This window comes from Pistacia vera, unplaced genomic scaffold (genome assembly GCF_008641045.1).
Source record: "Pistacia vera cultivar Batoury unplaced genomic scaffold, PisVer_v2 Contig306, whole genome shotgun sequence".
NCBI classification, from domain to species: Eukaryota; Viridiplantae; Streptophyta; class Magnoliopsida; order Sapindales; family Anacardiaceae; genus Pistacia; species Pistacia vera.
This window is the reverse complement of record NW_022196120.1, coordinates 475,542-495,793: the sequence shown is the minus strand read 5'-3', so window position 1 is coordinate 495,793 and position 20,252 is coordinate 475,542. Positions and strand designations below refer to the sequence as shown.

General features: G+C 34.7%; 5 protein-coding genes across 6 annotated transcripts; 3 read left to right on the top strand and 2 right to left on the bottom strand.

Annotated features, from left to right (window-relative positions):
• Nucleotides 1-105: 105 nt before the first annotated feature.
• On the bottom strand, nucleotides 106-2,323 carry LOC116135989 (F-box/LRR-repeat protein At4g14103-like). Its single transcript, XM_031421696.1, has 3 exons — nucleotides 1,338-2,323; nucleotides 869-1,030; nucleotides 106-648 (listed from the first exon to the last, which is right to left on the bottom strand). Exons 1-3 carry the CDS (start codon nucleotides 2,295-2,297, stop codon nucleotides 361-363), a joined length of 1,410 nt encoding a protein of 469 aa, XP_031277556.1. The 5' UTR covers nucleotides 2,298-2,323; the 3' UTR covers nucleotides 106-360.
• Nucleotides 2,324-2,620: 297 nt separating this feature from the next.
• LOC116135913 (FBD-associated F-box protein At2g26860-like) lies at nucleotides 2,621-5,287 on the bottom strand. 2 transcript variants are annotated; one of them, XM_031421618.1, is made up of 3 exons: nucleotides 4,276-5,287; nucleotides 3,682-3,852; nucleotides 2,623-3,103 (listed from the first exon to the last, which is right to left on the bottom strand). In XM_031421618.1, exons 1-3 carry the CDS (start codon nucleotides 5,257-5,259, stop codon nucleotides 2,816-2,818), a joined length of 1,443 nt encoding a protein of 480 aa, XP_031277478.1. In that variant the 5' UTR covers nucleotides 5,260-5,287; the 3' UTR covers nucleotides 2,623-2,815. The 2 variants fall into 2 exon arrangements, with proteins under 2 accessions (XP_031277479.1, XP_031277478.1); XM_031421619.1 differs by lacking the exon at nucleotides 3,682-3,852 and having other exon boundaries at nucleotides 2,621-3,103.
• A 2,930-nt stretch (nucleotides 5,288-8,217) lies between these two features.
• LOC116135954 lies at nucleotides 8,218-8,751 on the top strand. The gene has a single exon (XM_031421660.1). It carries the CDS (start codon nucleotides 8,218-8,220, stop codon nucleotides 8,749-8,751), a length of 534 nt encoding a protein of 177 aa, XP_031277520.1.
• A 659-nt stretch (nucleotides 8,752-9,410) lies between these two features.
• LOC116135976 (ankyrin repeat-containing protein BDA1-like) lies at nucleotides 9,411-13,713 on the top strand. The gene is made up of 3 exons (XM_031421688.1): nucleotides 9,411-9,697; nucleotides 11,635-12,026; nucleotides 12,745-13,713. Exons 1-3 carry the CDS (start codon nucleotides 9,514-9,516, stop codon nucleotides 13,564-13,566), a joined length of 1,398 nt encoding a protein of 465 aa, XP_031277548.1. The 5' UTR covers nucleotides 9,411-9,513; the 3' UTR covers nucleotides 13,567-13,713.
• Nucleotides 13,714-18,545: 4,832 nt separating this feature from the next.
• LOC116135953 (ankyrin repeat-containing protein BDA1-like) lies at nucleotides 18,546-19,685 on the top strand. Its single transcript, XM_031421659.1, has 2 exons — nucleotides 18,546-18,756; nucleotides 19,294-19,685. Exons 1-2 carry the CDS (start codon nucleotides 18,546-18,548, stop codon nucleotides 19,683-19,685), a joined length of 603 nt encoding a protein of 200 aa, XP_031277519.1.
• The last annotated feature ends 567 nt before the right edge of the window (nucleotides 19,686-20,252 follow it).

Genomic DNA, 20,252 nt, shown 5'->3' with positions numbered 1-20,252 from the left:
CAATGAAATTAAAATATAAATGAAGGCTTGGGATCTTGATACAACCAGTGCCCTCCAGAAGCAATCATGCCAATGTGTTAAATCATTCATGAAAAGAACGGAGAATAAATAATCTGCAACTCCTTCACTTGGCTACCCACCACAGAAGAGAATTCGTACTATATTTCATTATAAAAACTAGCAATCGTGACCAACAACAGAAAAAGAAAAAAGAAAAAAAAAAATTGCAAACAATAAACCTTAGAGAATCATCCAGTTGTAGGATCACAACCAAATAAACATCCAAATAATCCTTTACATTAAACCATACGAGCCTAATTCCTAAAGTCATACCACTGCTTTTCTTTTCATTTTTCTGTATCATAAGTCATAAAAGTAAACATCTGACTTAGGCTCAAAGAATGTCAACTCAACATCAGAAGATGATCTAGGAAACCTCATTATCTTTGGGATAATCTCCCCAGGATCATTAATACCTCTCACCCAGTTAATACTCATTTTCTGCAAGACATGCCCCTTATTTAGCAGAAACCTCAATAGCTCAAGTTCATTCTGATTACCTTCAACCTCAAACAACTCAACAATCTTGAGATAATATGTTAAACACGAAATATCCTTGTCCAGTATTTCCCAGACATCAACATCACACTGTCACATGTCAAAAGTGAAAACACATTGAAGTACTGGTAAGTAACCAATGTAAAGGAATTAAGAGAATATAAACTTTGCAAGTACCAGTAAGTGCAAAACAACCATATATTGCACCTTTGGCAAGACTGGACTTTTACCACACTGACACCATATCCAATAATACTACACAAGTAAAAATATGTCTAACAAGAGAGAGAATGTTAGGAGCTGAAATTACCCATTCAAAATATATTTTAAGAGCTTCCAGATTGGGAGAGCAGTTAAGCAAGGTGATTAGTGCTTGCATGTGCCGTTCATCCATGCCCACCAAAATTGTCAAAGACTTCAAATTCAAGAATGCACCCGTGAAGCTCTTTGGAACAGAGAGTCCATCAAGAAACTGAATGCTCCACAAGGAAAAAAGATTAGAATCAATGGAAGTTCAACAACAACAAGAATAATTTAACTAACTATTAACAACTTATGTAGAGTAATTTTTCAAGTGACATCAAACAAAAGTCAGAATGAATACAAAGCCCCAAAGGAAAATCTGATGAAATTAAAAAGAGGAAATGAGAATGACTGCATTAACAGAGACGAATAGCAAATTTCCACGGCAAGACATTACTACATCATCATCACTATCACAATTCACAACACAAGAGTCATTCATCAAATATAAATCAAACTGGAATGTAAACACATACCGGCAAATTACCAACTGATAGTTTCAAAACTTCAGTATTGCAAACTCCTTCAAGGATTTTACACATTTCATAAGAACAGTCTTGGTAATTTGGAATTTCACTCTTGGATTCCAAGTGAATAAACACATTTTTTAAAGAGTGTAGTTCCTCAAAAGAGTAGTCAGGTGCTGATGGACCTATAAAACTGAAAGACGTAAGATTCGGGCAAGAAAGCTGTAGCTCTATGTTGTGTAAACCATCACAGTCATGAATACCACCATTATGTACACAGAGATTCTTCAAACTAGCCGAAGAAACTTCAAGAATCTCAAACTCACGAAAAACACATGCTTCCATAATTAAATCCTCGAGAAAAGGACTATTTGAAATAAAATTTTCAAGCACACTAAAATCTTTAAACTCAACTCTTAATAAATCAAGAGACTTGAGGCGGCTTAAACCACAAGTAGGCAACTTGAGAACACATGAGCTGTCAAAACATAACCTCAAAGAAACCAATGATGCGCAATTTACAAGGCAACGGGGCAACTCAAATGGTGTGTGTGAAATTATATTAAGTTCAAGCTCTTGAACATTTCGCCTAGCCACAACATTGAGCCATCTATAAAGCGTAGTATCATCGGAAAAATTATGGCAAAAAAGACGAAATCTTTTAATATCAATTGACCTATCTTGAGTGAGCAAAATCCAGTTGACAAAATCTTTGAATTTGTCAATAATTGTATGAATGGACCACTTGGAAAGAGGGTCCGACCAAACTGTGTTGATATCCAAGTTCAAGTAAGGCATTGAAATCCATAAATACCTCCATTTTCTTGAAACGGCGCTTAATCTCATGACATCAACGGTTTCCAGAGATGATAATATTTGATGAATTATGGGATCCGGAAGACTGCTAAATCTATCACCAGCTTCGTTGGCATCACCCATCATTCTTGGAATTTTTGGGTTTCCGTCCATTTTCGTTGATTCAGGTTCAGTGCGAAGATTGCAAACTACAAATGAGAGCGTTACTTGCGTAATGGCGACTACTATTATATAGCGGGCCGAATCGGGTCAGAATTAGGCCTACTACTATTCCATTACTAACTATTAAAAATTAAATATTAAACCCTCCATAATCAATTTCCTAAGTAGAGGAAAATTTGAAATAAAATTTAACCAAGATTTTACTGATAAAATATTGGCTGTTTGAAGAAATGATTTAAATCCAATACTTTGACACAAATGAGTAAATTTAGGGCTCTAGTAGCGAGAGCTTGATTTGTAAATCACTCTGCGACAATTCAACACTGTCAATAACCATCAGAAAGCATGAGGAAGCGAACAGTTAACTTTTAGAATCATCACTAAACACTGGCCATAGTGATGGGTGCTAATACAAATTTTTTAAAAAAGAACCTTTACATTAAGCTAAAACTAACCAATATATGTTAACATGAATCAAGCAGCAATCATACAACATATTTTTACATCTTTCATAACTCAGAAAACTCAAACTGAAACTTGGGCACAAGAAATTTCAGTGCAACCTCTGAAGATGTTTTCGGAAAATTCATTATCTCTGGGATAATCTCTTCAGCATCCTTGATGTCTATTGCCCAATTAATACTCATTTTCTGCAGTACTTGTCCATGCTTTAGTAGAAACCTCACCAACTCAAGTTCATTTTGTCTACCATTAACCTCAAACAGTTCAACCACCTTCACATGATATGTCAAACATGGAATAGCCTGATCTGGTGCTTCCCACTTACTAATTTCACACTGTCAAGAGAAAACATAATGAAGTACTAATAAGTAACAAAAAATTGCGGAATTAAATCTAACAAAGAATAAATTCTACAAGAGAAGAAGAAAAAAGAAATAAGTAAAGATGGCATGCTTTTTAACCAAAACCACATAGGTTTCTCTTATGTTAAGACACTCCAAATGTAGCACGGAACAGGGTGGCACATTAATTGTAAACTTCTACAGATCATAAAAATATGACTAAAAGTGACCATCCAGTGAACATATCCGATTCAGTAAGGCAACAACACTCTTTCACTATATGAACAATCTTTCTCCTGTGACCTTTAGCTACGACTATCAGCACTAAAAAATTTACATGTTTCCAACACTACAAAATTCTCTTTTGTTGCAGCACTAGCCCTTGAATATTAACTCCTACCTTCTAAATACTAAGCAACAGAGATCATATACAAAAACCAATTGACTGTAGTACAAACTAAAACAAATCATATGAAAGGACCCACTTTTTGTTAACCACTGCCAAATCCAATCAGCAATCCATAAGAGAAATTATGTTTAAGAAGAGCAGTAAGTTTAGATTTTCGCACTACCCTGTCAAAATATATTGTAAGAGCTTCTAGATTTGGAGAGCATTTGAGCAGGTTGACCATTAACTTCATACTCCAATCATCCATGCGCATCCTCAGTTTTAAAAACTTCAAGTTATAGAATGAAAAACATTGTACTTGAGCAAGTGCAGGGTAAAGGATATGGAGGCACAACTACAAGGAAAATTATAAACCATAAGGCAAAGAAAATGCAATAATTGAAAATAGAATTTAGCTACTAATATATATATATATATATATATATATATATACACACACACACACAGAGCAGTGGTTCAAATTAAGTCTCCAAAAATAGAAATTGGAACATTGATCACAGACCAATTTGCAAAAAGAACATCAAGTAAATGCTTTCAGTGTTTATAGAACATAAATCTCTAACATGAAAATTGTATCATAAAAATACAGATGAAGAAGAAAGAGGAACTACGAGAGGATGTCTACAAAGACAGCTTCACAAATCACATATCAGAATGCTCCTATATCATAACTAAATCAAATAACCAAGAATTAAGTGTAATATCAAAGATAAATCAAATAGAAAACCTTAAGGGAATGAGAGTAATGAACACGTACCTCCCAATTGTGAACTGATAATTTCAAAACTTTAATATTGCAAAGACCTTTGAAGATCTTACATATAAGAGGATGACATTCTTCAACAGTTGCATGTTGAGCGAGACATTCTATGCCAAAGAAAACGTTCCACAAAGATTTTATATCCTGAAGCGTGAAGTCCCGTGGTAAAGGACCAATGAAACTGAAGGACGACAGACTGGGGCAAGCAATCCTAAGCTCACAATTCTTTAAGCCATCACCATTGGCACCACTAATACCATTATTATCTATAACTAGTTTCTTCAAACTAGTAGAAGAAATCTCGAGAGTCTTGAAATCACGAAATTTAATAGCGTGCAAATTCAAATTCTCAAGAAAGGGACAACTTGAAATGAAGATTCGAAAGGAAATATAATTAGGTAACTCAACATTCAATAGAAAAAGATACTTTAAGCGCCTAAAGCCACCATAAGGAGGCAACTTTACAACAGTGTGTCTGCCAAAACAAATCTTCAACGATATGAGTGATTCACAAGTTATCAGACAATGGGGCAACTCAATTGGAATCTCTGTCCCTAAAAATATAACAAGATTAAGGTCCTCCACATTTCTCCGAGTCATAACATTGATCCATCTATAAATTGTATAATCATCATCAGAATTAAGGCAGTTAAGCCAAATTTTTTTTATATTAACCGACCTATTTTGAGACATTAAAACCCAGTTGACAAAATCTTTGAATTGATCATTGACAGCAAGAAGTGACAACGTTTTCATTTTGTCTGACCAAACTTTGTGGAAGATATCGAAATACAAGCAGGGCATTGAAAGCCACAAGTACCTCCATTGTCTTGAAACAGCGCTTAATCTGATAACATCAAGGGTGTCAAGCGATGACAATATGTGATGAAGAATTGGTATTGGAAGATTGCTGATTCTATCGTTGTCTTCCTCACTGTATGTGATTCTTGGAATTTTAGGGTTTTCAGGAATGATTGCCATTGGTTTTTTCCCCCCTTCTGGTGTAAGGTTTACTTAATATTCAATGGCCTCCTAATTGTTCGTCACCGATCACATTTACAATCTACTGGGCCGTATTCCGTCTCTCTTTGAATTGGTCTGTCTAATTAGGCCCATACGTAAACAATGTAGATCCAAACCAAAATTGTCCTATAGCTTTATCAAAATTCCAGAAATTGGACCATTCAAAACTTATAAATATGGATTACCCAAATTATAGAAGATGGAATTAGACAATACAACACTTTCCATAATAATTAATTCCATCCCACAATATTCGGAAGAAGATTTACATAAGCAAAAACTAATCAACTACATATTAACATAGATATAACCGACTGTTATACCACAATTTCTACCATGATTCCTCTTCTACATGTACAATACTTGAGGATGTTCGAGGAAATTTCATTACCTCTTCGGCAAGTTCCTCGGAATTCTGAACTTCTTTAACCCAACTAATACTCATTTTTTGCAACGCCTGTCCATGCTTTAGTAGAAACCTCACCAACTCAAATTCATTTTTGTTACCTTGAACCTCAAATAGCTCAACCACCTTCAGATGATTTATCAAGCATGAAATACTTCTATCCGGTAATTTCAGACGATTGAAATCTGACTGTGGAGTGAAAACAGAATGAAGTACAATATATTCTCAGTTTATATGAATGCCTTTTTTTACCAATGTGACCTGTGACTGAACAACAATTTTTATACAAGCCCGACTTCCCAAGAACTTATGTATCTTGTATATGATATCCATGCCTTTTGAGGTGTTATCATTCTCAAATTTACATCCAAAGTTTGTTCCAGTTTTGCTACCAAAAAATTCAGTAATGGAAGGTAATGATAGCTATGGAGATATATACCAAGTGTATGAATTTACGTATGTCTAGCAAATGGGACAAAATCTCCTTTTATTGCCTAACAACTACACTGAAGCCTGCAGATATTTAACACGAAAATCCTAAGCAACAAAATTTGAATTTGACAAAAGTGACTTTTTACTTCATCCATGCAAAATCCAAATAACATTGCACAAGAAAAATTATGTCTAAAATAACAATTTTGTTAAGATTACCAAAACAAAACATATTGTCAGAGCTTCCAGATTGGGACAGCAACCAAGCCAGCAGAGTACTAAATACATGCTGCGTGAATCCGAAGGTAAACCCAGTTTCAAAGACTTCAAAATACGGGATGTCACAAAGAGACAATCTAAATGAAACAAAGTTAATGCCTATCCTATTTCTGCAATATAAACCTTTAACATGATAGATAAATTTAACTCAGGAAAAAGTATTTCCTTTACCATTAGAATGAATAATCAGTTAACTTTTTAATCTTATAATGTCTTCAAAACATTGAGAAATATGAACACATACCGCTTCGAAGGTAACCGTCAGTTTCAAAACTTTAATACTACCAAGTCCTCCAAAAAAGTTACGCACAGTACAACTCGATGACTTTCATTATGCGTTGCATGCACAGGGAGACAGTTTGAGGAAAAGAGTTTCATTAAGTTCTGCGCGTGATGCTCTGTGGGTGATAGCTGTACGAATGGTTAACTACTTCTTTTCACTGGCTGTTGTTTCTCCCGAGCTTGGCGTTGGAAACTTGCAGTTCTCATAGATACCGTTTTCCGTATTTTGCCAATGGCATCGATCAAAACATGACAGGAACAGACGAGCAGACGCAATTGAAGACATGTAAAATGCATTTATTAAGATTACAAGTTAATTTTGTGCTTATACTAGAATTAGAATCTGTCTGTATATTCTTCTGCTTAATTTCCCTTCTCGATTTGCCGTAGATTAAAAAGACTTGTACTCATGGTTGTTAGTATCCTACGATACGCGATACGTATCCTATGATATGATTTGATATGGGTCACCAACGATACGTATCAGAGAGTGTTTCTTAAACCTTTTGATACATTGATATGTATTCTACGATATGTATCTATTTGTATCCTTAAAAATATCAATACAAGTTGATACAACTTTATTAATTTGGGTCAAAGGTCAAAAAAAAAAAAAAAAATTCCAGGTTGAATATGAGTCACCCAATCCGGTTCACTAAATCCTACCCAAATTTATCCTTTTTGCATGGAGAAAGTAAAAAGGAAGATGTGTTGCCTATTTTACATGATAATAAAACACAAGTGAAGTTATGAATATTGACATTGATCTTGGAAATGATATGAATGGTTGAGAGGAAATGATATATATTCTTAATTTTGTGATTAATTTTGATTATGTAATACCATAATTTAAAGTCAATAATACTACAAAATTTGTTAATTAAACACGGAGATGATATTAATTTTTAGAAATTTTTTATTATTTTATTAATTTATTTGAAAAAGGCGTATCTTGTGATACGATACGATAGAATACGATACGTGATACATAATTCGAAAAATTAAGTTTTCGATACACAATACAATATACGATTTGACAACTATACTTGTACTGTCTTTCTCCATGTGCAATGAGGCTCAATAATTAGTTCTTGGCTCCTTGCTTTCATCAAAGTTCTCGTGTCTCCATTGCTTTTTGTGGGTGATCTATATGTTAATTGATGATAATGGTCTATGTTATCTCAGAAGAGCCAAAGCTACGCTGTCTATCAATGGTTCAAAATTGTTTTACTAATTAAAAAAAGACCCTTGTTTTTGAAACACAGCGGCAAAGATATTCTTATCCTGTGTCAACTTCCTCTTAAATTTTTATCCAGCTCGTTTTCCAGTAATAACATCAGAGGCCGGCCAATCCATATGATGTAATCTCCGTCTCCCTACTGACTATTTAATTGACATAACGAGAAAAACGATATTAATAAATATTAAAAATTGACTCATTCCCCACTTAAGTTTCTATGTAAACATCCTCAAAGGCTAGTTTTTTGTATCAATTTCTACATTGCACACTCAAGAAAATGCCTAAACCCACAACTATAAGCAGTGGGAGGAGCTGGTTCAAGTACTTCCAGTATGAAGAAGGCAGGGACTCGCCAGCTGAAGCCCGAAATGTGATCCTGGTGGTGGTCACTCTCATTGCAGCAGTGACTTTTCAAGCTGGGGTGAATATTCCTGGTGGTGTTTGGCAAGATGAAGATGATGGACATGCTCCAGGGTGGGCAATTTTTGCGAGTCGAACACGACCGTACCACGTTTTTCTAATATCAAACAGCATAGCTCTTTCTACATCCATACTTGTAATTGCATCACTTACCTATAGGTTTCCTTTCCATTTCGAGATATGGGTTGCTACTGCTGCAATGTTGGTAACCTACGCTTCCACTCTTTATGCTGTTACGCCTGATGATTCTGTGAATCTTATATACGTCTTGGTTGCTTCTGCTCTGCCTTTTGTGATTCGTTGTTTAATCCACTTATTCAATAAGTGTATCACTATATTCAAGTCCAAAAGTAACATTCGTACTGGTGAGGCACAGACACCATCTCCTTAAGCAACCAGTTTGCTAATATACCGGGTGTGTTATCTATGTACTGATCGATTGAAGGTTATCTTGTAATCCTATTGTTAACTAATTTTCTGGAATGAAATGAATGTCATATTAGTTCCTCTTTAATCAACTCACACCAATAATCACTTATCATTCTTAATACATAATATTGGGTAGCTCGAGCTTCCCAATAATTTAAACATTTTGAAGCTGTAAACTGTTATTCATTTAATTTTTACATGTAAATTGATGTGATATAAAAAGATTAAATATAAATTAATCAATTATAAAATAATAGTTATTATTCTCTAATGATATAATAATAGGAGCAGAGATATAAGAAATATCTGTAAATAACTAAATATAAGATTTGAACTACGCGGATTGTTTTATTTAATTTTAAGGAAACGGGAGGTGGTAGACTGGTAGTGGTACTACCCAAGTATCGTAACAGTTTCTTGCTCTACAAACCTGGTCTGCGTCCTACTTTCCAAGAACCTGCTTCAAAAGAAGAATAAATAGTAAATAATGGAAACGGAGAGAGAAACTGTTGACTTTCGATAATGAAGTGTACAATTTTAAAATTTTTCATCTTTCACGTTAAGTCAATATATATTTTGTTGAAGTGTTGTTAGAAGGAATCTTCCCAGACCCGTAGCTTTGAGAACGATATTATATCTACTCTTAACCCGTTCAACGACGCCCCTCACTCCTTGTAAAACCAAAATAGAAGGGCGGTTCTGTCTCTTTCTTTCAAGATTGGAAATGGATGGAAGATTGTTTGAGGCAGCTCGAACTGGCAACGTTAGTTTATTGCACCAATTACTTCTTGAAAACCCTTTGATTCTAGTTGATTGTGAGCTCGTCTCTCCCCACGAGAACCCGTTACACATTGCTACTAAGGCCGGACAACTGGCTTTTGTACAACAAATACTTAAACAGAGACCAGGTTTCGTAAGACAATNCTCAATAATTAGTTCTTGGCTCCTTGCTTTCATCAAAGTTCTCGTGTCTCCATTGCTTTTTGTGGGTGATCTATATGTTAATTGATGATAATGGTCTATGTTATCTCAGAAGAGCCAAAGCTACGCTGTCTATCAATGGTTCAAAATTGTTTTACTAATTAAAAAAAGACCCTTGTTTTTGAAACACAGCGGCAAAGATATTCTTATCCTGTGTCAACTTCCTCTTAAATTTTTATCCAGCTCGTTTTCCAGTAATAACATCAGAGGCCGGCCAATCCATATGATGTAATCTCCGTCTCCCTACTGACTATTTAATTGACATAACGAGAAAAACGATATTAATAAATATTAAAAATTGACTCATTCCCCACTTAAGTTTCTATTTAAACATCCTCAAAGGCTAGTTTTTTGTATCAATTTCTACATTGCACACTCAAGAAAATGCCTAAACCCACAACTATAAGCAGTGGGAGGAGCTGGTTCAAGTACTTCCAGTATGAAGAAGGCAGGGACTCGCCAGCTGAAGCCCGAAATGTGATCCTGGTGGTGGTCACTCTCATTGCAGCAGTGACTTTTCAAGCTGGGGTGAATATTCCTGGTGGTGTTTGGCAAGATGAAGATGATGGACATGCTCCAGGGTGGGCAATTTTTGCGAGTCGAACACGACCGTACCACGTTTTTCTAATATCAAACAGCATAGCTCTTTCTACATCCATACTTGTAATTGCATCACTTACCTATAGGTTTCCTTTCCATTTCGAGATATGGGTTGCTACTGCTGCAATGTTGGTAACCTACGCTTCCACTCTTTATGCTGTTACGCCTGATGATTCTGTGAATCTTATATACGTCTTGGTTGCTTCTGCTCTGCCTTTTGTGATTCGTTGTTTAATCCACTTATTCAATAAGTGTATCACTATATTCAAGTCCAAAAGTAACATTCGTACTGGTGAGGCACAGACACCATCTCCTTAAGCAACCAGTTTGCTAATATACCGGGTGTGTTATCTATGTACTGATCGATTGAAGGTTATCTTGTAATCCTATTGTTAACTAATTTTCTGGAATGAAATGAATGTCATATTAGTTCCTCTTTAATCAACTCACACCAATAATCACTTATCATTCTTAATACATAATATTGGGTAGCTCGAGCTTCCCAATAATTTAAACATTTTGAAGCTGTAAACTGTTATTCATTTAATTTTTACATGTAAATTGATGTGATATAAAAAGATTAAATATAAATTAATCAATTATAAAATAATAGTTATTATTCTCTAATGATATAATAATAGGAGCAGAGATATAAGAAATATCTGTAAATAACTAAATATAAGATTTGAACTACGCGGATTGTTTTATTTAATTTTAAGGAAACGGGAGGTGGTAGACTGGTAGTGGTACTACCCAAGTATCGTAACAGTTTCTTGCTCTACAAACCTGGTCTGCGTCCTACTTTCCAAGAACCTGCTTCAAAAGAAGAATAAATAGTAAATAATGGAAACGGAGAGAGAAACTGTTGACTTTCGATAATGAAGTGTACAATTTTAAAATTTTTCATCTTTCACGTTAAGTCAATATATATTTTGTTGAAGTGTTGTTAGAAGGAATCTTCCCAGACCCGTAGCTTTGAGAACGATATTATATCTACTCTTAACCCGTTCAACGACGCCCCTCACTCCTTGTAAAACCAAAATAGAAGGGCGGTTCTGTCTCTTTCTTTCAAGATTGGAAATGGATGGAAGATTGTTTGAGGCAGCTCGAACTGGCAACGTTAGTTTATTGCACCAATTACTTCTTGAAAACCCTTTGATTCTAGTTGATTGTGAGCTCGTCTCTCCCCACGAGAACCCGTTACACATTGCTACTAAGGCCGGACAACTGGCTTTTGTACAACAAATACTTAAACAGAGACCAGGTTTCGTAAGACAATTAAACCAAGATGGGTTTCGGCCACTGGACATTGCTTCCGCAATTGGGTACGTAGATATAGTGAAAGAGATTACAACTTGTCATCGTGATGTTTGCCGTCTCAGGGGAAGAGAAGGAAGAACATGTCTTCATTATGCTGCTATAAATGAAAGGGTTGAGATTATTGATCAATTACTTACCACTTGCAGTGAGTGTGTTAAAGAGGTGACATCTCTCGGTGAAACTGCTCTTCATCTAGCTTTGAAATACTATAAGGTTGAAGCCTTTACAAACTTGGTCAAATGGCTGGAAGAGCTTGGTTTGGAAGAGCTTGTGAATTCGGTTGATAAAGATGGAAACACCATCTTGCACCTCGCGGTATCTAGAAAACAACTTGAGGCAAGTTCAGCTCCACCTTAATTTAATTCACTACCAAGCTCTTATTATTCTTTTTCTTTCATTTTTTTTTTTCTTGACTGTTGTATTCTTGATCTTCATTTCTATTGAGTCGGAAAACCTTCCCAACTTCTCATAAAGGGTAAAAAGCATTTATATTTCGTATACAAAGAGACTAATATGCTTGATTTAAATTAATGATAACGTAGAATGAAAAATGAAATTCAGTTATTTGGTTGTGACTGCTTCATAAAAGATAAATGCAAGAATGCTTCATGGTGTGGCTCTTTTGTTGTGTTCAATTTGAAATTTAATCGTAGGTTATTTGATTTAACACCATCCGAGTGCCTTCAGGGATTTATTTTGGTTGTCCTCCAGTCACTCTCTGTACCCTTTTGGATCTGTTCCCAAAACAAAATATTTGCAGCAATACTTCTGTAGAAAAGTTTTCTTTCGGACCCAACTTGAAGCCGTTTTGATTTTCCACATGTCAATAATTGCATCGCCGCTGGTAGAGTCAGAGCTAAAGCTTTTGATTGGCATTCAATGATGATTTAGACTAATAGTTTTGTTTTCATGTTCTGTTTTGTAATCTCTCCGTGCAAGCGTCGGTATCTTAATTTTTTTTTTCTGTGTCCTGTTAATATTGGGTCTGTCTTTTTCTTAGGGCAATTGTGATTTTGTTTTGTTTGACCACTTAAAAGATATTTCCATCATGTAGAGTGTAGAGCTTCTGCTTAAAAGCAGCAATATCAGCATCATACTGGAACTGAACGTCAGGAACTCGAGGGGTTTCACAGCGACGGATTTGTTAGATAATTCACCCGTAGACAATCCAAATGATATTCGACTAAAGGAAATCCTCCAATTTGCGGGAGCCCTCAGTACAGAAACTCCTCATAACACTATGATAAACAATCCAAAGCCTTCTACAGGAGTTTCAAAAGACTGGATTAAGTATTTTCAATTTCAAATGGAAAGGGACTCACCAAGTGATACTCGCAATGCACTATTAGTCGTAGCAGCACTGATTGCAACTGTGACTTTCCAAGCAGGGATGAACCCACCAAGTAGCTTTATTCTGGATACGGCCACAGCCAATTCCACCAATACTGCGAACTCTGCTCCTCCTCCGGCTAATACTCCAACGACCAGATTTGGTCCAGCAGTTACCTCTGGTTTACTTGCTGCTTTTGGGAGTTCAGGCTCTCTAGTCACATCCAATTTGTTTGTATTTGGAAATACATTAAGCCTTGCTGCATCCCTAAGCATCATAATTTATCTGACAAATAGATTCCCTTTCCAGAGAGAGCTTCAAATAGCAATTTTCTCAATGATATTTACTTATGGGTGTGCAGTAAATTCTATTAAACCTGCGGGCGCCATTAAGTATATCCTACTAGGAATTGCCCTTCTTCTACCATTTTTATTTCGATGGCTTCCACACTGGGTCAGAAAATTTTGGAAGTGGCTGCAATACAGGAGGGATCAGAACAATTCCAAAACGGCTGAAAGACGATTAAACTCATCGAGCCCCCTTTAAGCATCTGAATCTGGAGATTTACAAACCTGTGTTGGATAAATAATTACATGCTTTTATATAAAAATGTATCGCGATTATATTCTAGAATTCATTCTCAAGTTGGAATTTTTTTATTTAGTAAATTGATTTTGGAACCTTTTGGTATTCTGTTGCATGTTAAAATTGATATGTATGTAATTTCAGGCATATGTATGTTAGAGTTATATTTAATCGTACCATTAACTGAATTTGAATTAGAATGCGGGCACCCTTAGGTTTTTTTTCTCAAAACTTAACGATACGATTTTCTATAGAAAATGTAAAAATCTTGTGTATGCATCGGACTAGAATGAAAGACTACATCTAAATAACGATAAGATTAAAACTTGTAATGAAGAAACTTGTATTAGATATTCTGCCAGATCTTCCTCTTCCACCGCTACTTGAATAAATTTTATTATTTTGGGAGGGACAAGAATAGAGTTGTGTGATGTTACTCTCCTTTTTCAATTGTTTTTGGGAAGGATAGGATTCGAGTGTTGTTAATCCTAATGGAAATAAAATTTTAATCCTAATTAAAAAATGAAATAATATAACTTAAAACAGTCCAAATCCTCATAAAAATATAATACTAATTCTTATAAAATAATGCGAATGAAATTTAAAATAATGATGCGTTGTTACGAGGGCATTTGTATTAGACAATTTGAATTTGCTCACGGGCTGACCACTTTCTAGACCCAGTTCCATTCAAGTCTTAGTTCTTTGGGGGAGTACAAAAGCCTGCGTTTATGGGAGTTAAAAATTAAAATACTAATTCCTGCACATTATTCCTGCGTTTGTGGTAGTTAAAAATTAAAAAAGTTCAGAGAATCATAACATGGATAAGAACAAGTATTATTTATGGCCAACCAGAAAAAAAAAAATAGTATCAAGCAATAAAATTAAGGAACTAATTACATAATAGACTTTGATTGCCAGACTTTAAAGAAGAATCTCCCATCTGTACATACCATATCATTTGAAATCCAAAACCCGGAAAAGGAAAACACATACAAGACGTAGAGGCAAGTTTAGTGCACAAAATTATGTGTTCAATTTGCCAACCCAAAAAAAGGAGGAAGAGTAAAAATAGTCGGTATCTCTACATGCATCTAACTACATTAACAGTTTACAATAAGCTTAACAGTAGTTGCTGCTTTTGGTGTGAGGTTTCACTTCATTTAAACACAAGTGGACTTTTAGTAATCTTGCAATGTTTAAAGATGATTCTGCTATATTTAGAGGTGGTTGAGGTTGTAGCATCATCTCTCCCTGGAGATATGAATTTAAGCGGAAGCCCAATCCAAAGAGAAAATCTACTTCAAGAAAGTTTATCTCTGTTGTTTCTTGGTTATATTCCAGGGTTTGTTCCAGCAGTTCCCTCCGGTTTGACTGTTGTTTCTTGGAGTTCAGGCTCTCTAGTTAAATCGAATTTGTTTTATTTTGGAATACATTAGGCCTTCCTGCATCACTCTGCATTATAATTTATCTGACAAGCAGATTCCCTTTCCAGAGAGAGCTTTAAATTGCTATTTTCACAATGATGTTTGCTTAAAGATGTGCAGTACATTATATTAAACCTGCGGGTGCCATTAATTATGTCGTACTAGGAATTACCCTTCTTCTACCAGTTTCATCTCGATGGCTTCCGCCATGGGTCAGAAAATGGTAGAAGTGGCTGAAATACAAGAGGGGGTAGAAAAATTCCGAAGTGACTGAAAAGACAATTAAACTCATCAAGAGAAATAGTTACATGCTTTTATACAACGTGTTGTTATCATACAAGAGAAAGAATGAAAAACAAAGACAAAGACTAAATAAACCATGTCGACATAGACCTTGACTCTTAAAATAATGGTGTCTTGTCACTAGGCAATTTGTGCGTATTTTCCTCTTAAAAAATATTAGAATAAGAGACGTGTGCATATGCCCTTTTCATTGCTGGCTTATCATCAAGGATTTTCTGGGTACGTTGAAAGTTCAACACGGTAGTCTATTGATGACTTGTTTTTCTTTCTTAATAGAGACATATACGTCATTTGAATTTTCAAAACTAAATTGTAAAACAACTTTGACGAATGATTTATACTAATCAAACATTTAACCAGATTGTCTTTGAAAATTGTGAGGCTCCGTTTGGCTTATTATTTCTACTCATATTCTCAATTCTATTCTTCAAATATTGTTTAGCATATTATTTGAGAAATACTAGTCTATTCTTTAATTTTTTAGACCCCTTAAGTTTGTTAATTTCATTAAATACCCTTAAAAAAAATTTAAAAATTAACAAAAACATCCCCCACCCACCAATACTTGCCAGATTCTGGCAATCACCATCAATGGTAGCCGAAATCTATCACAACGGTCTACACCACCACCGAAAATAGTCGGTAATTCACTAATCTAGCCGTCGTTGACAGTCAACAATAGCCATATGTTTGGCCGTCGCGCTGACGGCCAAAGACATTTGTGGCCATCGATGGCCAAATCTGGCCATAAATCAAGCCTTCTTCAGCTAGATCTGTGGTGGATCTGGCCGAAAAATACCATATCAACGCCCTACCAATCAGATTCGACCGGTTTGTGGTATAACGCAATTTTTGGTGTGGTGGGGGTGTTTTTGTCATTTTATAAATTTTTTATATATTAGTGTGTTTAGTTAAATTATCAAACTTATGGGGTTTAAATTCATAATAAAATAAGAGTTAATAACTTTTCCCACCAAGTACTAACATTGAAAATTTAAAATTCTCCCCCAAAAAAAAAACTTGAATTTTCAATGTTAGTATTTGGTTTAGTACAAATTGGTTAGTGCACATATCATTACTCAAAATATAATTCTACTGCCAATAAAACAATGAAAATTAAATATCATAATAGAATAAGAGTTAATATAACTTTTCCCACCAAAAGTTTGCCTTAATTACTTTCCCGCCCATAAACTTTGAAAAATATTTTCCCACCCATCTATTTAACAGCAACAAGGCATTTTTGTCAGTTCACACAATATATATTATAGGGTTACTATTCCCCGCACCCCTAAATTACACAAACATAACAATTACCTTCACTAATTTGGAAATTAGTCATTTAAACCTCTATCTTCAATTTCTATAATTACAAAACAATATTTCATTAAAATTGTATATATTTTATGAACTTATATAAAAATATAATTTCCAAAAAAAAAAAACTGTAAAATTGTAAAAAATAAGAAAAATAAAAAAAAACAAAAACAAAAGTTGGCCGAATTCTCACCAAGCTAGGTGCGATTCTTTATAACATTTCAAGTGCAACCCTAGATGTGTATTTCTGCCGATAACTTATTATTCAAAATATTGTTATTTAATTACTAAAACCACTTTTTAAACTTTATCTATTAATTCTTTTAAAAACCAAATGTATATTTATAACTAAAAATGTCCCAAAAAAAAAAAAAAAAAAAAAAAGGCAAGTACTCCCCATATTACAAACATCGCATTTTCAGAATTTTCTCCTCAATAAATTTTTACAATTTTAATCAAGCTTCAAACACATGTTTTCAACTCAAAATTCTACATCACCTTCAAGTTTCTAAATCCCCATTCCAACAGTATATGTGAGTGAAGACTTAGACTTATTCTTTGATGAAACTCTACATTAAAATCAGAATTTCATTTAACCACTCAACAATAGTGAGCCAATGGCTAAAACCTCTGGTTCCATGTTGTAAGATTAATAATAGTAAACTTAATTTATAGTTGGATATGACGTTAATATACAAATAGAATAATATAATATTGTCTCAAAACATCTTGTTCCTCCATGGTTCCTACTTCTTTGTTCTCAGTTTCTCCTAGTCCTCCCAATGTAGCGTCATTAAACTCGAAGATTCCAAGTCGTCGAAATGTGGGACATCATTTAACGTGTTAGATTAACATTAAACATTTTAATGTTCATGTAGCAGAACCTTTAAAGAAAGATGCAAAAGTGTTCCCAGAATTAAGGAAGCAAAAAATGTATATGGTAGACAAGAGAAATGCTCAAAATATTCTTTTAATTTTTCTCTGCGTCAATCTTTCACTCTCTTCTTGTAAGGCACACAAGAGACCCAAAAATAAAATAAAATAAACAAATTAGCCATTTCTTAGACATGATGTTAACAAAATCATTTCTTTAACAATCAGTACAAATATAATTTATAATTGAATTAGTCTTTGCGTTTTATATTTTTGCCTGGTATGATTAGTTTACATTATTTAAATTATGTTATATTTGAATTTCATGGTTTTATTATATTTTAGGTATGATTCTTTTAAGTTATTCAACTTACGTAAGTGTTATTTTCATGCAGAAAGTGACTGATTATTGAGTACCACATGACTAGTATTCTTGTGTGGCTGAGTTTAATTTATCTTCTTGTTCTTTGAATATTCATAGGTAAGTAATTCCCTTTAGTTTCGTTCACTGTCAGATTCTGCTTCAGCCAGCTTGATGTATTCCAACAAAGACTTATGGATACTAATCAACTATGCACCAAAGAGTCTTTTATCGAATCTCTTGGCCACTCAAAAGTCGGGTTTTTTACCGATTAACTCATACGACATGATATGTTATAACATGATGATTAATGAAGACTTACAAATTTAAAATATTTGTTTAAATGAATTCCTCCAACCATATTTTAATACACTAGTTTATGTAAATTAATTGAAATAAGATATTTATACATATAAATATTATTCTTTTATTAAGAATTATTGGCTCTTATCTTTCATACAAATCTTAATAAAAGAGCATTAGAATGAAAAAAAAATTAGAGAAAAAAAGCGTGTTGTTAATATTTCGGTCTTCGTCAACAAAATGAGTAAGCAAGAAACCTCTATAAATTCTGTGCTTTCAACCCATTCAAAATACAATGCAACCAAGAAAACAATCTTTACTTACCTACTGTGTCCTGTGAATAATTCTAGACTAGAATGGACGGTAGATTGTTTGAGGCAGCTCGAACAGGCAGTGTCAGTGCGTTACACCAACTGCTTGCTGAAAACCCATTGGTTCTAGCTGGTTGTGCTCTCATATCTCCTCATGAGAACCCGTTACACGTTGCTGCTAAGGCCGGACAGCTTGCTTTTGTAAAGGAAAGAATTAAACAGAGGGACGTATTGACATATAATACCATTTCATCAGGCAAAAGGTGGAGGAAAAATTAGTGTTGTTAGAGAAGGTTGATACACTTGTTAATGCTGCATATTTTCTTACCAAGGCTGTGAGCTTAGCAAAGTTTACATGGTGTCAAGTGGGAGAATATTGGAGTTGTCGACTACTTCAGCATTAATGGGTGACGGAGACACACTCGGGGTCCCGCTGCCCGTAGGCGGTTTTGGGCTTTTCCATATATAACCGCTGTAGGATTTCTTTTAAGTTACTAATTCCTTTTTGGGTTGGGCTTAAGAATATGAATCCTTGTAAAACTAGGTTTAATCTCTTAAACCTAGTATATAAACATACTTTTTTTCTTGTTATGTGTGTGAGAGCAATTCATTCATTGTAAACGAGAGGATGAGGCATATTGCAATAATATTGACTCAGCTGGACGTAGCCTACATTAGGTGAACAAGGGTAAATCGTGCGTATTATTTTCTTCATTTACTTTTTAATTTGTTTTACTATTATATTTTGTTCCTGTTGTTGTCTCTATTTCGTTCACTTATCTATTTACTCAAGCAAACCAAGATGGGTTTCGGCCACTGGACATTGCTTCAGTTCTTGCGCATGTCGAAATAGTGGAAGAAATCATAACGACTTGCCATCCTGATGTTTGCCGTCTCAAAGGGACCCATGGAAGAACATGTATTCATCATGCTGCTATAAATGGAAGGGTTGAGATTATTGATAAATTGCTTACCTCTTGTGGTGACTCTGTTAGAGATCTGACATCTCTCGGCGAAACTGCTCTTCATCTGGCTTTGAAAAACTATAAACTTAAAGTTTTTACAAACTTGGTCAAATGGCTGGAAAAGCTTGGCTTGGAAAAAGAGCTCGTGAATTTTAGTGATAGAGATGGAAACACAGTTTTGCACCTGGCAGTCTGTAGGAAACAACTTGAGGCAAGTTGAACTCCACCTAATTAATTCACATCCCAGCATTTCCACATTTTTTATTTTTTACTTTTTGGGCTCTTCTTTTGATATTTTAAAGGTCCTGTTGTTATATTCATGATCACCTTATCTTGATTTCATTTATGTTTTTGGTCTGTCTTTTTTCATGGGTTAAATATGTCTTTATTTAGTTTGATCACTTATGGCCGGGAAAGTCTTGAATATAATCCTCACATAAACTTACAAGATATTCTGATCACGTAGATTGTTGAGCTTCTGCTTGGCAGCGGCAATATCAGCAACATTCTGGAACTGAACGCCAAGAACTCGAGGGGTTTCACTGCAATGGATTTGTTAGATATAGTGATAGAGAATTCCAATGAGGTTCGACTAAAGGAAATCCTCCAACGTGCGGGTGCCCTTGGTGTACAAACTCCTGATCATACTCTCATTAATACTCAAGATTCATCCGGAGCCTGTTCCTGTAGTTTATAAAGATTGGATTAATTATTTTAAATTTAAAATTGGAAGGGATCAACCAAGTGATGCTCGCGATGCACTGTTACTTGTGGCTGCACTTATTGC

Coding starts and splice junctions, on each gene's coding strand:
- LOC116135976 (XM_031421688.1), top strand. CDS start 9,514: ATGGATGGAAGATTGTTTGAGGCAGCTCGAACTGGCAACGTTAGTTTA. Junction 9,698..11,634: donor AATACTTAAACAGAGACCAG/GTTTCGTAAGAC, acceptor AACAGAGACCAG/GTTTCGTAAGACAATTAAAC. Junction 12,027..12,744: donor TATCTAGAAAACAACTTGAG/GCAAGTTCAGCT, acceptor TCCATCATGTAG/AGTGTAGAGCTTCTGCTTAA.
- LOC116135953 (XM_031421659.1), top strand. CDS start 18,546: ATGGACGGTAGATTGTTTGAGGCAGCTCGAACAGGCAGTGTCAGTGCG. Junction 18,757..19,293: donor ATATAATACCATTTCATCAG/GCAAAAGGTGGA, acceptor TATTTACTCAAG/CAAACCAAGATGGGTTTCGG.
- LOC116135989 (XM_031421696.1), bottom strand. CDS start 2,297: ATGGACGGAAACCCAAAAATTCCAAGAATGATGGGTGATGCCAACGAA. Junction 1,031..1,337: donor TATCAGTTGGTAATTTGCCG/GTATGTGTTTAC, acceptor TGGAGCATTCAG/TTTCTTGATGGACTCTCTGT. Junction 649..868: donor TTAAAATATATTTTGAATGG/GTAATTTCAGCT, acceptor GACATGTGACAG/TGTGATGTTGATGTCTGGGA.
- LOC116135954 (XM_031421660.1), top strand. CDS start 8,218: ATGCCTAAACCCACAACTATAAGCAGTGGGAGGAGCTGGTTCAAGTAC.
- LOC116135913 (XM_031421618.1), bottom strand. CDS start 5,259: ATGGCAATCATTCCTGAAAACCCTAAAATTCCAAGAATCACATACAGT. Junction 3,853..4,275: donor TATCAGTTCACAATTGGGAG/GTACGTGTTCAT, acceptor TTTTCCTTGTAG/TTGTGCCTCCATATCCTTTA. Junction 3,104..3,681: donor TTACAATATATTTTGACAGG/GTAGTGCGAAAA, acceptor TTCTCTTGACAG/TGTGAAATTAGTAAGTGGGA.